General features: G+C 42.6%; 1 protein-coding gene across 1 annotated transcript; it reads right to left on the bottom strand.

The window, feature by feature from the left end:
• Positions 1 to 3,706: 3,706 nt before the first annotated feature.
• On the bottom strand, positions 3,707 to 12,835 carry LOC122919854 (beta-1,4-galactosyltransferase galt-1-like). The gene is made up of 3 exons (XM_044269043.1): positions 12,413 to 12,835; positions 5,332 to 5,365; positions 3,707 to 5,272 (listed from the first exon to the last, which is right to left on the bottom strand). The coding sequence occupies exons 1-3, from the start codon at positions 12,833 to 12,835 to the stop codon at positions 4,098 to 4,100; spliced, it is 1,632 nt and encodes a 543-aa protein (XP_044124978.1). The 3' UTR covers positions 3,707 to 4,097.
• Between the last annotated feature and the right edge of the window lie 3,455 nt (positions 12,836 to 16,290).

Raw genomic sequence — 16,290 nt, 5'->3', positions numbered from 1 at the left:
TACCGAATTTAGACACCAACTATAAACGCATGAAATATGGAAGAAAGGGCCAATTTTCACTTTTGCGTTTTCATTTTTCCTCTCCACCTTCCAAGAGTCATAACTTTTTTTACCTTTCCATTCATAGTATAGGAGCTTTTTGGTTGTGAGGCAAGTTGTATTTTTTATGGTACCATTTAACTTACCTCATCTTGTGAAAAATGTAAAAAAAATTCTTTCTGGGGCGAAAAAAACAAAAAAAACGAAAAAAACTCCTTAATTCTGCTATTGTTTTTGGGGGTTTTGTTTTTACACTGTTCACTGTGTTCTGAAAATGACATGACGACGATACCAAACATAGATAGGTTTTATTATGTTTTATTACATTTACAATAAATAAAAATGTGTGAAAAAATTTTCCATCGCTATATTCTGATGCCTATAACTTTTATAGATTTGCATCTACAGAGCTGTGTAGTGCTTGTTCTTTGTAGGGTGACTGATAATTTTTATTGGTACATTTTTGGTCTACAAACAACTTTTTTTTCTTTTTTTTTCAATGCGCAAGGTGACCAAGGCGATGAGACCATTTTGATTTTCTTTTTAGCTACTATGTTCACCTTGCATGATGAACTATATTTTAATAGTGCTGAAATTTTTTAACCAATTATGTTTTTTATTGCTTATTTATTTTAATATGTGATATTGGGAAAGGGTGGGGGGGTAGCAGAGTGGCTCAGTGGTTAGTACTGGTGCCCTGCAGCGCTGGGTCTCTAGGTTTGAATCCAACCAAAGGCAACATCAGCATGGAGTTTGTATATCCTCCCTCGGCCTGTGTTGGTTTTCTTCAGGTCCTCGAATTTCCTCTCATAACTCCATAACACTCCAAAGATGTACTGATGGGGAACTTACTTTGTGAACAAAACTGGTTTAAGGGATTAAGGCGGTGGTTAAACTGGTTTAATAGTATCAGATCCCACCATTTTTCTGAGATCCTTTTGAAAATGGAAACTGCAATTTAGTTGGTATATAAGTAAAATAAATAAAAATTATATATATATATATACACTCACCTAAACAATTATTAGGAACACCTGTTCTATTTCTCATTAATGCGATTATCTAGTCAACCAATCACATGGCAGTTGCTTCGATGCATGTAGGGTTGTGGTCCTGGTCAAGACAATCTCCTAAACTCCAAACTGAATGTCAGAATGGGAAAGAAAGGTGATTTAAGCAATTTTGAGCGTGGCATGGTTGTTGGTGCCAGACGGACCGGTCTGAGTATTTCACAATCTGTTCAGTTACTGGGATTTTCACGCACAACCATTTCTAGGGTTTACAAAGAATGGTGTGAAAAGGGAAAAACATCCAGTATGCGGCAGTCCTGTGGGCAAAAATGCCTTGTTGCTGCTTGAGGTCAGAGGAGAATGGGCCGACTGATTCAAGCTGATAGAAGAGCAACGTTGACTATAATAACCACTCGTTACAACCGAGGTATGCAGCAAAACATTTGTGAAGCCACAACACGCACAACCTTGAGGCGGATGGGCTACAACAGCAGAAGACCCCACTGGGTACCACTCATCTCCACTACAAATGGGAAAAAGAGGCTACAATTTGCACAAGCTCACCAAAATTGGACTGTTGAAGACTGGAAAAATGTTGCCTGGTCTGATGAGTCTCGATTTCTGTTGAGACATTCAAATGGTAGAGTCCGAATTTGGCGTAAACAGAATGAGAACATGTATCCATCATGCCTTGTTACCATTGTGCAGGCTGGTGGTGGTGTAATGGTGTGGGGGATGTTTTCTGGGCACACTTTAGGCCCTTTAGTGCCAATTGGCCATCGTTTAAATGCCACGGGCTACCTGAGCATTGTTTCTGACCATGTCCATCCCTTCATGACCACCATGTACCCATCCTCTGATGGCTACTTCCAGCAGGATAATGCACCATGTCACAAAGCTCGAATAATTTCAAATCGGTTTCTTGAACATGACAATGAGTTCACTGTACTAAAATGGCCCCACAGTCACCAGATCTCAACCCTATAGAGCATCTTTGGGATGTGGTGGAACGGGAGCTTCGTGCCCTGGATGTGCATCCCTCAAATCTCCATCAACTGCAAGATGCTATCCTATCAATATGGGCCAACATTTCTAAAGAATGCTATCAGCACCTTGTTGAATCAATGCCACGTAGAATTAAGGCAGTTCTGAAGGCAAAAGGGGGTCCAGCACCATATTAGTATGGTGTTCCTAATAATTCTTTAGGTGAGTGTATATATATATATATATATATATATATTTTAAAACTTGTTTCTTATTTTTTTATTGATTTATTTTTTAGTCCTCCAAGGGGGCTTGAACATCATTCGATCACTTATAACATAGACTGCAATTGTTTACTATTGCAGTGTATGGGGATTTTCAGTACTGTCTATTATGGGGATTCTCCATTAGGGAGCCTTAAAAAGGCACCAGGCCGCCAGAGCAACAGATCAGAATCCTGTGATTTCGCTATGGGGGTCCAACTGTAGGTCAGGGAGAGCCCCCTCTCTCTGAATAACCTCCCAGGATCAGAGTTATCTTCGATGCCCGTTTTTGCGGGTGGGTGTCGGCTGTATTACAAAGCCGGCGCCCGCCACTGGCTCTATACTTCCCTTGCTCACCTCGCTGACTTCCCATGTCTGTGTGCAATGCATTTCCTTTAATGTATGTTCTTCATCTGTTTGTTGCCTGAAGATTACGAAATATAGAAGCTATAAATATTAAATATGTTCCAGGATATTCTCAAATCAGCGGCCTAGTCATTTTAGAGAGCACCTGAACCAGTTTAAAGGAAGTTTCTTAATTTTAAATATGTGTGGCCAATTCATGGTATATTTGGGATCGGAAGATTACTCATATATTTAACTTTCTTGAGAACACCACTACAGGTTTTTGCAGGTGCAACTCAAAAATCATAAATTTCCATACCGGACTTATTTTTGTTTTAGTCAACAAAAACAGAAAAAAAGATATCAGCCATCAATGGTTAAAAAAGAATTAAACTAGCTTATGCTAACGTTTCCGATCCCTGCCCCCGATACCTGTTCGGACAGCGCCCAAGTTCCCTTTATATGCCACGTCTTGCTCCTGTCTCATCACAGCAGAAAATGCCTGCTCAGCCAATCAGTGGTTGTAGCGTTGACCCCCCCTCTGCAGGGATTGGTGGTATTCCCGTGTCGAGATGTCAGCAAAAAGTAAAGCACATCAGGGACATGGACACTGTTGAAGTGGGGGATTGGAGAGGTGAGTATAAACTTGCTTATTTTTTATTATTATTTGATGGTCAGCCGACATCAGCTCATATTTAGAAAAAAACTGAGGGTGCAGTGTGTTGGTCATGTCAGTGAACAACATCTAGCAGACTGATGAGGAGGGTGACGCTGGAGGTGAACCTTCACACATCAACAATAGAAATATTCTCAGGACACACTAGGTTTCACTTTCAGGTCGGCATCTCTACAGACGGGATTTGGGAGAATACTGCATCAATCGAGGTCTTCAATGTAATTCCTAATTTGTTTACCAAGAATGTGACGTTTCGACTGCAATGAGTCTTTGTCAAGCAGAGTGGCTTCAAAAAGACTCATTGCAGTCAAAATGTTGCATCGTGGGTAAAAAAAAATTAGGCATTGCATTGAAAACTTTGTGTGCTGCAGTATTCCTTCATAATCCTTCATTATTAAGGCCTAACAATGATGGCACCATCACTTCATGAACTGTCCAGTTTGGACCTAACGGTAGTGCTGCCTAATTTTGGATATTTTCCCTACAAAGAGCCCACATCAGCAGTTTTTACAAGAGGACTGAGGATTGCTAACAGTGTCTCCTCGTTTAAAGGAACAAGAAACAGAAAATGCACACACAATAAATATCCCTTCATCTCTTACCTTCCCTTGGTTCTATATTGTCTCACATTATAGTTAAAACCAAGAAATAAATAAAGAAAATTTCTCTCCATGTCCTCATTTCTGTGCCCTATCTTCAGTAGGACAAGAAGATCACTAAGCCAATCCTATTTATCTCCTGACAGGTGAGTATCTACATACAGTATGGAGAACCTGGATTTCAGTGATAGTTCAGTTGTCTCAAAACCTTGTTAACATTTGTAATAAGAGTAGAATTGTATTTCCATATGGTCGTGTCTCTTATGAGAGATGTCTGTGGGAGATTTGGCTGCATTGGTGACCGGCCGTGGTGAAGTCTTACGATATTATCGGGAACATGAACACTTTTCTTATGAACTCTTAATGCACAGTGAACTGACACCTGAATGACTTCTCGTGGGTTGATTATCATCTTATGGTTGTTGAAGCTATTTGGAATTTCTGGCTCATAGTATATCAGCTGAAGAATGTTGGTTCCTGGTACATTTTTGGGAAAAGCCGTCTGAAAATTAGGAGCAGTGATGTTCTTTGGATAGAAGTAGTTTTTTACCAGGTATACAGCCGTATCTGGATAGGTTTTCTCCAACGTCTCCATCATTTCATTCCAAGTTTTGTTATGTCTCGGCAGAATGATTTCGTCCATATCATTGAGGATGACATATCGACTTTTGTACATGTTTCTGTACATACAATCATTCAGTGCTGAGAGCTGCCCGTAATAACCAATTTGGCTTTTAGGGTTTATACTTTGATGCCAGGCAACAGATGTTTTTAAAAATGTGTCTATTGGCCAAGGTACAATCTCTAGAAATCCTTCTGAGACATAGTAATTAAGGACTCGCCCCATGGCCTTACTGCAGCCATTCTTGTAGATGACCACCTTCTGGGCTCCTAGAAGACGATACATCTCTATGGCCTGGATAAGCTGCAATATGTTGTCCTGGTTTCCGAACATGGTAGAGATACACACTGTGAAGTTTGCAGAGAAAGGCTGGGGACTGCGGTTCTTTATCTTAAACACAGGAACATTACTTGTGTTTCTTATGTTGGACCAATGGATGGAGATATGTTGATAAGAGCAGTTCAGAGGTTCAGGGCAGACCACATCTGCTGGCCCATAAGAAAACCCAAACCATTGGTAGTGGATCTCTATGGTTGCTTTTACGGAAACATATCCAGGGTCATTCATACAGTAAAACCAACAATATAGCTCCTTCACATCTTCATCGTGGATAATGGTCAACACACGCACTTGGCTGGACTCTCTGCCATCATAATAAGCTGCTATGATGAAAGTTTTATTGTTCTCTAGAGGGGTGATTGTGTCCCTGGAAATGACAAAGGTTTTATTGTTATCTTAAGACGTAATTGGAAATTACATTGTTTGATTGTTTTCTACATGTATGATTGTATACCTGGAAATGTCCGGGCCTTTTCCTCCGGTTCTTTCTTTAGGTAAAGCGTGATAATAAGAAATTAGGAAAATGATGTTCAGTATCAAGATCGCAAAACACGGCTTCATAGTGACTGTGGACGAATGGCCAAAAATATTAAGAACGGTGGACATCTGTAAACAAAAATGTACACTTTTAATATGGGAGAGCGGTGAGTGAAAAACTATTGGAAAGAAAACTGAAGAAGTTGTTCACCTAATCACAGTGTAACTTGGCCTCGGGCTGGTTGGGTTAGGAAATGAATTGTTGACACATAGAATCATAGAAACATGACTGCAGACAAAGACCAGGTGGTCCATTTAGTCTGTCCTTATATTACTTCCATTCCATACAGTTTTTCCAAACAAATCTGCTAGAAGTTTGTGCCAAGCAAATACTGGTCTTTCAGTAAAATAATATTGTCTGACATTGCTTTATGTCGCCCTTTCCCTTCTTTCCTTAAGGTTATATAAATTAAATTCTTATAGTCTTTCTTGTTTTCTTCTATAGTCTCTCCAGGGTTGGTCTGTCTCAGACATTGATGGCTTATCGCTAGGATAGGCCATCAATGTCAAGTAGGTGCAGGTCCCACCTCTCTCCTTTCCCAAGAATGAGGCCCTTGAAGTGAAGGTGAGCACACCCTGTATGCCCAGCATGCTCTCCATTCACTCATATGCAAGTTCCGAAAATAGCTGACCGAGCTCGCTTGGTTATTTTCAGAAGTTCCATAGCGAAGATTGGAAAAAGCACCTAGCATGCACGGCAGGGCTGGTTTTAGACAAAGTGCGTCCCTGGGCAAAATTCTAAGTGGGGCCCCAAATCCTGAAATATTGAACCAGAAGTCAGACAGGACTTTGTAGCTACGGACAGCGGTTGCAAGTTGCAAACACAGCAGCTGATTGCAGAATGCCACCTTATCTCTCTTTAGCCTTTCCACTGATCCCGCAGCCTCTTTAGGTATGTTCACACAGAGTATTTTCTCTTCTTAAAAAACCTAATGCAGAATCCGCAACAGTTTTTTTTTATGTGTTTTTTTTCTGATGCATTTCATAAAACACTTTTTGATGGAGTTTTGCTGTGGATTTTCATTCATGCCCATTTTGGGCATGAAGCCCACATGAAGAATGGCCAGGGCACTGCATTTTTTTATGGTGCAGTTTATAAGCAGAAATAAAGGATCTGTCCCATCCGGGCGCCTGAAGTGAAGGGAGAGCACTGCACATGCATGGTCATCCTCCATTATACTATGAGTGTTCTCAAAATAGCTGATCGCTGGCAATTCCATAGCAGTGAATGGAGATAATGCTGCGAATGCACACTGTTATGGGGGATGTGTGGATGATACACTGTTATGGGGGATCTGTGGATGGCACTGTTATGGGGGATCTGTGGATGATACACTGTTATGGGGATCTATGGATGACACTGTTATGGAGAATCTGTGGATGGCATTGTTATGGGGGGATCTGTGGATGACACTGTTATGGGGGATCAATGGATGACAAACTGTTATGGGGGATCTATGGATGACACTTATTGGGGATCTGCGGATGACACACTGTCATTGGGGGTCTGCGGATGACACACTGCCATGGGGGATCTGTGGATGACACTTCAATAGTTTAACTAGAGCCCTCTATGGCACAGACAGCCATGCGGTAATTGAACGCAGAACGGCCACGTCACAAGCACCACAAGCCACGTCACAAGCATGCTGTTTCGTGGTGTCCTAAAAGTGCTGCAGACCTAACTCACACTGGAGTCACAGGTACCACACTAGACACAAGGAGCTCACACAGAGCTCACAGAGGGGGCACACACTGGGATCAGAGGGGACACAGGGAGCACACATGGGAGACACAGGAGGCACAGGAAGCAAACCCAACTCCCACTGGGAGCACAGAGGCCACACGGAGCGCACACAGAGGTCGCGCGGAGTGCGCTTAGGTGCTCACAGAGGGGGCACATGGTGCTCACAGAGGGGGCACAGGGAGCTCACAGAGGGGGCACAGGGAGCTCAGAGAGGGGGCACAGGACGCTCACAGAGGGGGCACAGGGAGCTCACAGAGGGGGCACAGGACACTCACAGAGGGGGCACAGGATGCTCACAGGGGGGCACAAAGATCAGTGACCATCAATACTTAAGGACAGTGCAGGGCTGTTACAATGAGAGTGACCACCAGCTGCCCTACACACCTCCTCCACGGACACTGCTGCATGCTTGGATGGACTTACCAGGTGCTTTCATAAGACAGGGTCCTGGGATCTCCTGCAGTTCAGAGCCAGCAGAAGGCCCAGTCATCCCAGTCTGATGTTTGGGCATTGCAGCCTGGAGCAAGTGCAGGGAATGGATGGGGGCGGAGCTATGTTAGCCCCACCCACACAGAACGTCTTATGTGTATGGCAGCGGGATACTAATGCTGTGCAGTGACCGAGGTCTGGTGTGGATAGCAGCGGACTGCTGCAGCATGTTAGAGTGCCAGTCACAGGGAGCATGTGGAGGAAAAAAGACCAATTAACTTTTAAACACCAGGGGACCCTGGGAAATTGCCCTGTCCCCCCCCCCCCCCCTAAAGCCGGGCCTAATGCACGGCCACCTCCATTGACCATTATTGGTCTACCAGAAATAGTCGGGCCAGTGCTTGCCTATTTTCAGAACTCTCATAGAGGTGAATGGACGGGAGCCACTCTTGTGCTTTCCTTCTCTTTCAGGGACCACATTGTGGAGATAGGTTTAAAAGGCGGGCATGGGCGGATTGGCCATAGACCCTACAGGGAAATTTCCCAGTTGGCCGATTCCTAGGAGGGCCACCCAAGCCCTCCTAATGGCCACCAGCCAGGTACATAATGATACGATTATCTCTTATGTACCTGGCCAGCAGCCGCAGGTGCCCTCCTGAATTCAACTGTATCGACATCCACAGGACTGCAATACAGTGGAATACTGTGGTGCAGGTGGCAGTATATTGTGCTGCACTGTGGTATTTGGTTCAGCTGGGGCAGTATATTGCTCTGCCTAATTATGCTGCCCCATCTTCTGTCAATTTGGACCCACCTGCAACATGGGGCCACTTTTAAAAAAAAATTCCAGGGCCACTTTTAGTTCCCAGTCCGCCCCTGAAGGTGGGACATGCACCTATGCGTACCTCCTGGAATGTCAACACACTTTTGTGTCATCAGTAAACAGAGAAACCTTACCTGGTACCAAACCTTCTCCTATGTCACATATTAAAAAGAACAGACCCTTGTGGTACACCATATGCAACTATCATCTCTCCAGAATGCGCACCATTGACCACAAATCTCTGATATGTATCCTTGAGCCAACTGCAAATCCACGGAACTATCCAGCTGTTAAAAGTTTATTCCCATATCAGACACTGATGGCATATTGCTAGGATATGCCATCAATGTCAGTTAGGTGCGAGTCCCACCTCTAGAACCTGCTCCTATTTCCATACTGACTTCCCCCCCAAAAAAAAAAGTGAAGGACAGCACAGCGCAAGCACGGCCACCCTCTGTTTGTGGCTATGGAAGTTCTGAAAATAGCCAACAGCTGGCTCAGCTATTTCCGGGAATCCCATAGCAGTGAATGGAGAGGAGGCCGGGCATAAAATGGACACTCTTCTTTCACGGCTATGGTGCTTCACAAATTAGAAGAGCGCAGTGAATGGAGAGCACTCTGTGCATGAGAGGTTCGCTCTCCTTCACTTCAGGGACAATGTTTTGGAGATAGAAGTGAGTCCTAAAGGTGGGACCAGAACTTATCTGACATTGATGGCATGTCCTAGAGATATGCAAAAATAAAAAGGGTCAGTCAGCACATCCCAGAGGCTAGAAACATAGAGAAAGAAAGACAATGCAACAGCACTCTGCTTTTTCTCTATGTCCTAGACATATGCCATCAATGTCTGGGATGGATCAATCACTTTAAAACCAGTTTCCATAATCCACTGAACTTTCCAGAGATTAAGTCCAATGTTCATTAATGTTCAGCTAATAAATCAGCTCTTTATCAGCACTGTTTTAAAGGCTTTGCTGAAATCCAGATAAGTGATGTCCACGGTACCACCTTCATCCAACACTTTACATAGTGAAATAAGTCCAATAAGGTTTCATAGAGAAGATCTGCCCTCAATGAAACCATGCTGTTTTTGGTCCAACAAGTTGTTGGTTGTTAGGTGGTCCTCATTTTCAGGAGAGTTTCCACTATTTTTACTACTACAAATGTCAAACTTACTGGCCTGCAGTTATTTCTCCTCAAACTACCCTTATTATGGCTATAAATACTATCATCAGGAAGATCATTTGCTGGAAGGGATTGGTTGACCAGATCAGTGATAGTTATTTAACTGCTTCCGGACCACCCGTTGACTATAGACATCAGGGCTTCCAAGCTTATCTCTGCGAGGATGTTCCTGAACGTCCTTGCAGAGATCACAGCTGCATGCTAATCATGCAAGAGAGGGTGTCCATTGTCAGTGACAGCTAGGTTCTCCGCAGAGAAGACAGGTACTTTTTTTATTTTACTGTAGTAGCCACTCAATCAGCCCCTGTATATACAGATTAAAAAGCGGTAATGCAGCTGCTTCCTACTCTGGTCCTACTAATCTTGTGATCGCCAGGGGTCGGATGTATGCACGAACTGCTGGCTCTTAGCAGACCCAGATCAGCTTTGCATTGAGACTTTACAACATTGTAAAGCCATTGGGGCTCCATTCCACTTGTTAACTGGGACTAATATGTCAGTCCCAGTTACAAGAGGTATCAGCAATTAAAAAATTGTAATGTTAAAAAATTGCAGTCAGGACACAAAGGTGGAGATTTATCAAAATGTATCTCCCCTGCACTGCTGGAGGATGCACAACACTTTTGACGAGTCGCAGGCATCATCATAAATTAGGTGCATCCTCCTGCAGTCCATGCTCCTAAACAGAAATCTACAACAGCTCAGCCGTAGACTTTTTAAAGCAACTTTTCTGGTGCAAGGGAGATGATAAATCTCCCCAAAATGTATTAAAAAATGCATCATCTCAACATCTTTTGACTTGCTTCACTCTATAACGAACCAGTAATGTACTCCTGTCATAATCGATTTACATTATTTGTTAAGACCCGCTTGTATACTACTGTACAAACTTGCTTTACTGCACCACTGTTTGTATACCATCTTCTTGGACACAAAATCAATAAAAAGATTTAAAAAAGAAAAAAAAAAATGAAAATGTATGTGCTCCGTGTTGCAAAACTTTGTCCCGTCCGAAGGTGCGCGAGACTTCGATGAATGACTTTGGTATTCCTATCTGCGTATTTAAAAACATTTTAAAATAGGACTCCGAAGCCAGTACCAAAAATGACTTCGTATGAATGCTCGTTAGGGTTAGGGTGATGATCTGGCAGTGTAAAACTTCCGCCGATTACCTGATGAACGAGCAAACGCTTGTTCTTCTGGTAATTGAAGTCTTTCAACATGTTTAAAAATAATCATTTGCCGGCGGCAGATCGTGCTGTGTAATCAGCACCCTCATGCGGGTAAATAATGAGTCAGTATGGGCATTAGTAATAGCAACGGTCACCTCAGCTAGCGAGCAGACAATTGCCGGGAAGGAACACTTCTCTACCGACGATCACCTGCTTCATCTGCCAGTGTTTTTTGACCTCTTAGTAATTTAGAGATAAGATTCATTTGATGACCAGCACAAAGTGAAAGTACGATTCACACAGCTAGAAAAACTGTTAACCCTTTGTGACAGAGCGGCTCAGTATTTTTAATAAAGACCAACTGAAAAGATTTTTAGCCCAAAATGAATAATAGGCAATCATAAAAATTGCCTCCAAAGGTGTACATAGCCTTCAAAACATGCAACTTCACCTAAAACATCAGCCTCCAAAAACACTAGAGAAGAGCCGTTATACCTGGGCCCATTTGTCACATATCGCTAGGATATGCCATGAATGTCAGATTTTTCTTTGGCCAAAACCCGACGCTCATGCCGTAAACCGGTGGGATCTCATTATAGTCCGTCGGTTTTGACAGTGAGTGCACTGTCCAGTTAGGTCAGATGCGGTGAAATATGGTAGGTTGTTTCTTTGCCAGAACAGCCTGCCAAATACCTTTACCGCAGGTCATATCAACACCAGGCATGTTGAAATAACCTATAGTTATATATGATTTCCTGTTATTGCAAATTGAGTTCAACCAGCAGGTTATCATAAATCTTAATTTGCCCTGAAAGCTTATAAATCCAATTCTAATCCCCGTCCTTTATTTAGTTTGCATGAAAACGCAGAGTTTCTAGCTCTTTGTGTGTATTGTGAATTACTGTCAGTTTCAGACTAACATCATCCACTACGTTTACCATTCCAGCAACTACCTCATTGTGGCAAAAATAATTTATAGAACCAGGCGTAGGTCTAAGTAGAACATCTTCCAGTTTATTAGTCCCACAATTAAAATCCAGTAATACAGCCCATGACGCTTGGTCTGCATACTTTTGGACTATAAATAATACTTTCTCATGACCCTGGACTAGTTATAGTCCAAAACCCATAGGCCAACTGCTGATTATCTCTTGGGTTTCCTTGTTGTATCACTGTCTTTTAATTGTGAAACCAATCAGAAGAAGTTTTACTGAGACCAAAGCCTGTTGCTGGATAATATTATATTTACCACTATTGGATTGCCTACTGAATCGTCCAAGCACAGAACAAGGTCCACACATTGCAGGAGCGGTGAGCTGATCATTGACTGTTGATACAACAGTATCTACCATCCTAACATCTATATCATCAACTACATCTAAAGTCCTAAGTTCCCAACAACATCCTCAACTGCATTTACCATCCCAACAGCATTATCAACTGCATCTACCACCCCAACTATATCTACCATCCCAACATCTAAAGAAACTGCATCTACCATCCCAACTGTATTAAAGAGGACCTTTCACCGCTCCTGACATGCCTGTTTTAATAGCTTCTTGCATTCCCTATGTAATAACAATTTAACTATATCTACTATCCGTAAAGCTACATTATTAATTGCCTCTACCACTGCAATTACATCAGCTACATCTACCATCCCAACAGTTTTATCAACTGTATCTACCATCCCAACATCTACATAATCAACTGTATCTACTATCCCAACATCTACATCATCAACTGTATTTATCATCCGCACAACTACATTATCAATTGCATCTACCATTCCAATTACATCATCTACATCTACCATCCTAACAGCATTATCAACTGTATCTACTATCCCAACATCTACATCATCAACTGTATTTATCATCCGCACAACTACATTATCAATTGCATCTACTATTCCAATTACATCATCTACATCTACCATCCTAACAGCATTATCAACTGTATCTACCATCCCAACATCTACATCATCAACTGTATTTATCATCCGCACAACTACATTATCAATTGCATCTACCATTCCAATTACATCATCATCTACATCTACCATCCCATCAGTATTATCAACTGTATCGATTACCCAACTACATCTACCATCCCAACATCTACAGTAACTCCAACATCAACTGCATCTATCATCCCAACTGCATTATCAAATGTATCTTCTATCCCAAAAAACGACTGCACCTCATCAACTGCATCTACTATTTGAACATCTACATCATCAACTCTAACTATCAACCCAACAATATCATATCATAACTGCATCTACTATCCCAGAAACATCATGAACTACAGCTACCCTACAACATCTACCATTCCAAGTACATTATCAACTGCATCTACCATACCAACAACTATATGATCAACTGCATCTATCATGTCATTCGCACACCTCTTTGTTCTAAGTGGTTAGGAACAGAAATCATCCATAATATACATTTCTGCTCCCTCTATCTAGTTTAAATACAGTATATGTCTAGGAAACTTCTGAATTCCATACCAAGGACTTCTGTGCCTCTATTTAACCAATGCAAACCATCCTTCTTGTACAACTTTTTATTAGACCACCCACTAACATCATGACTAAAACGTCCAAAACCTTCCGTTTTTAAACTACTGAGATACAAGGTGCCTTGTTTTTCTGATTATAGACAGGCAAAACCTCTGAAAAAGAGAATCGGTTATATTGCCAAGCTCCTGGCTGAAATTTTGGAAAGTACAGCTAGCTACTCCAGTTTTTAAAACTACACTCTCGTGACGCGGGACATTCACAAGCAGTAAACTTACCAGAGATGCAGACAAGCTTTAATTAGTTCCACCAGCTCTTTCTGTTTTTTAAATTGTACACTATTTAATCCACAGCTCGTTAGGAATTTAGTTACACCCTCCCTAATTTGTTCATTAGGGAGGGTACAAAAGATTAGTTGACCCTATCGTATGTTGTTGGAGGTAACTACTAGTTAATTCATTCTTTCAGAGGCTGTTATTCCAAAGTTTTCACGCTGCTTAATAAAACTAGTAAAAAATACAAAGCACACCAAAAAAAACTTCCGCCCAAAAAAGGGAAAAATGTAAGTTGCTGGAGTGCAGTGATATAGTTATGTATGTGTTATAAAAGTGTGTCGTTCCAGCTTCTTTTGGTCCTAGTAGTCAGGTGTTAACTGAGGAATAATTGATATGAACCTATGGATGCTTTGATTGTCTCCGAAACCAGTTCCTGACCACCCATCGACTACAAACGTCCTGGCGGTCCGGACTTATCTCTGACACGTCCATTCAGAGGTCACAGCTGCACACTAACCGTGCAGCTGCTGAGCTGTGGACCCACTGTCAATGACAGCATGGCACCTCATAGAGAAGGCAGGGACCGGTCCACAGTGTCCCTGCCCTTTGGATTGCTGTATACATAGCGCTAAACAAGTGCTGTGTATACAGATCAGGAAGCGCTATGACTGCTGGGGCCGGGAGACTGCAGGAGCTGCTGGGTCTTACTTAGACCTTGATCAGACATGCAGCTAGGATGTACTACATTGTATAGTGCTGTACTACCTTTTTGGGGGCTGTATTACCCCTGTATCTGAAGCTAATATGTCAGCCCCAGTTATAGGAGAAATCAGCAAAACAAAAGAAATGTTAAATGTCCCCCAAAAAGTGTTTTATAAAAAATAAAAAAAGTTCAGGTTTAAAAAAGTGCCCATTTCCCCATATGAAGTAATTAAAAAATAGAAAAAATTAGAAAAATAAAAAAATTGGTATCACCACATCCATAACTACCTCTCTATTAAAATATCACATCATCTACGTCATCTGGGGAACGCCACAAAAAAACTAATAAAAACAATGCCAAAATATCTATTTTTTTTTTTGGTACCTCACCTTTCAAAAAAGATAATATCAAACTATTAGAAACACGTATGAAACCCAAAAGGATACCAATGAAAACATCACCTCTTCCCGTAGAAAATGAGCCATCACACAAGACCATCGCCAGAAAAATATAAAAAAAATAGGGATCAAAGAAAATTGTCACACGATAACATGACTTTCCCCCCCCCAAAAAATCCTATTGTTTTGTAAAATTGAAAAAAAAACAGAGGGTGGTTATTAATGGTACACCACGGGCGGACACAGACAGCAGAGGGCCCCTGTGCAAAGAATGTGCCTGGTCTCCCTTCCATTCAAGCCAAGTTCTCAACATAACCAATTCCGTCCTAACATTACTTATAGCAATACAAAACATACAGGTTAAGGCTACTTTTACACCTGCAGCACTACGCTCTGGCCACCTGATCCGGCAAAGAATGCAAGGAATTGCCCGGAAACAAACTCAGGCATGCAGCGGTTTGTGTCCCGATGTATCTCTGCATTTTTGCCAGATTGTGGCCGGATCTCTGCCAGACCCCATTATAGTTAATGGGGTCAGCGGACATTCAGTCTGCATTCAGCAGTGCTTCAGCATTCCGGCAGGCTGTTCTCTGCTGGAAGAGCCTGCCAGAATCACTAATTCAGATGTGAAGGTAGCCTAATACAGGTCCACATACGTCTTACATCCAGTGACGTCTTGTCACGGCTGAGGATGGGGAAAACCCTCAGCCGTGTGATGCCAGAAGATGGATGGTCAGTACAAGGCCAGGACAGGAATCAGGGAGCAGGTCACCTCCTATCAATCCCTAATTCTGACCCTGTCTCCTAGCCGTATGAGCCGACCCTGAAGGTAGGAGGGCTTATACACCGGAACCTGATATTCCTGGACTAGGAGCTGGGTAAGACTACCTGTTCCTCCTAAATACGGACGAACAGGAGTCTCACTGGCCAAGTTATAACGAAAGGGGAACAGAAACAGACATATGGCAATGGCAGGTAAGTGCAACTAGTACCACACCTACCTGCCACAGACACAGAGCCTGGAACCCTAGTATAAGTGCTGCTGTCCACAACAACACAAGAGACAGAGCACACACCACACAGGAAACCAGGAAACCATACGCTGCAATAAATAAGCATAACACAAACACATCCTCATAACATCGTGTTTAACATTTTATGACCACAAGGGTGGCCCTCACTGGCAGATGGTATGTAGGACCAGGAGAGTGCCTCCAGCTTACTACAAGGCTGGAGTACCCCTCAGACATCAGGTCTTAACTGAGGCTTTATAGCCCATGTAGCCACATCAACAATCAGACACACCCAGTGCACACACACTAGGAAGGAAGTTAACCCTTCCAACACCAGGGAAGGGAAGACATCAACTAAAAGGGGAAGTGCACACAACTCAAACCCTGTGCACACCAAACAGGGAATGTGCACACATATAAAGGCAGGTTGCCAGGTGCAACCGCATGCACATTGCAGCAAGCTGCCCAGCACCAGCTCAGGCTGCCAAACTGCAAAACAACCACATGTTGCCAGCGGCAACCACAAGTGAGGCAACATACTAGCGGCCCTCACCTGTGGCTGAACAACAACACCAGACCGCAGGCAACAGCATGCGGACACAGG

Source organism: Bufo gargarizans, chromosome 9, assembly GCF_014858855.1.
Source record: "Bufo gargarizans isolate SCDJY-AF-19 chromosome 9, ASM1485885v1, whole genome shotgun sequence".
NCBI classification, from domain to species: domain Eukaryota; kingdom Metazoa; phylum Chordata; class Amphibia; order Anura; family Bufonidae; genus Bufo; species Bufo gargarizans.
This window is presented reverse-complemented; position numbering and strand designations above follow the sequence as displayed.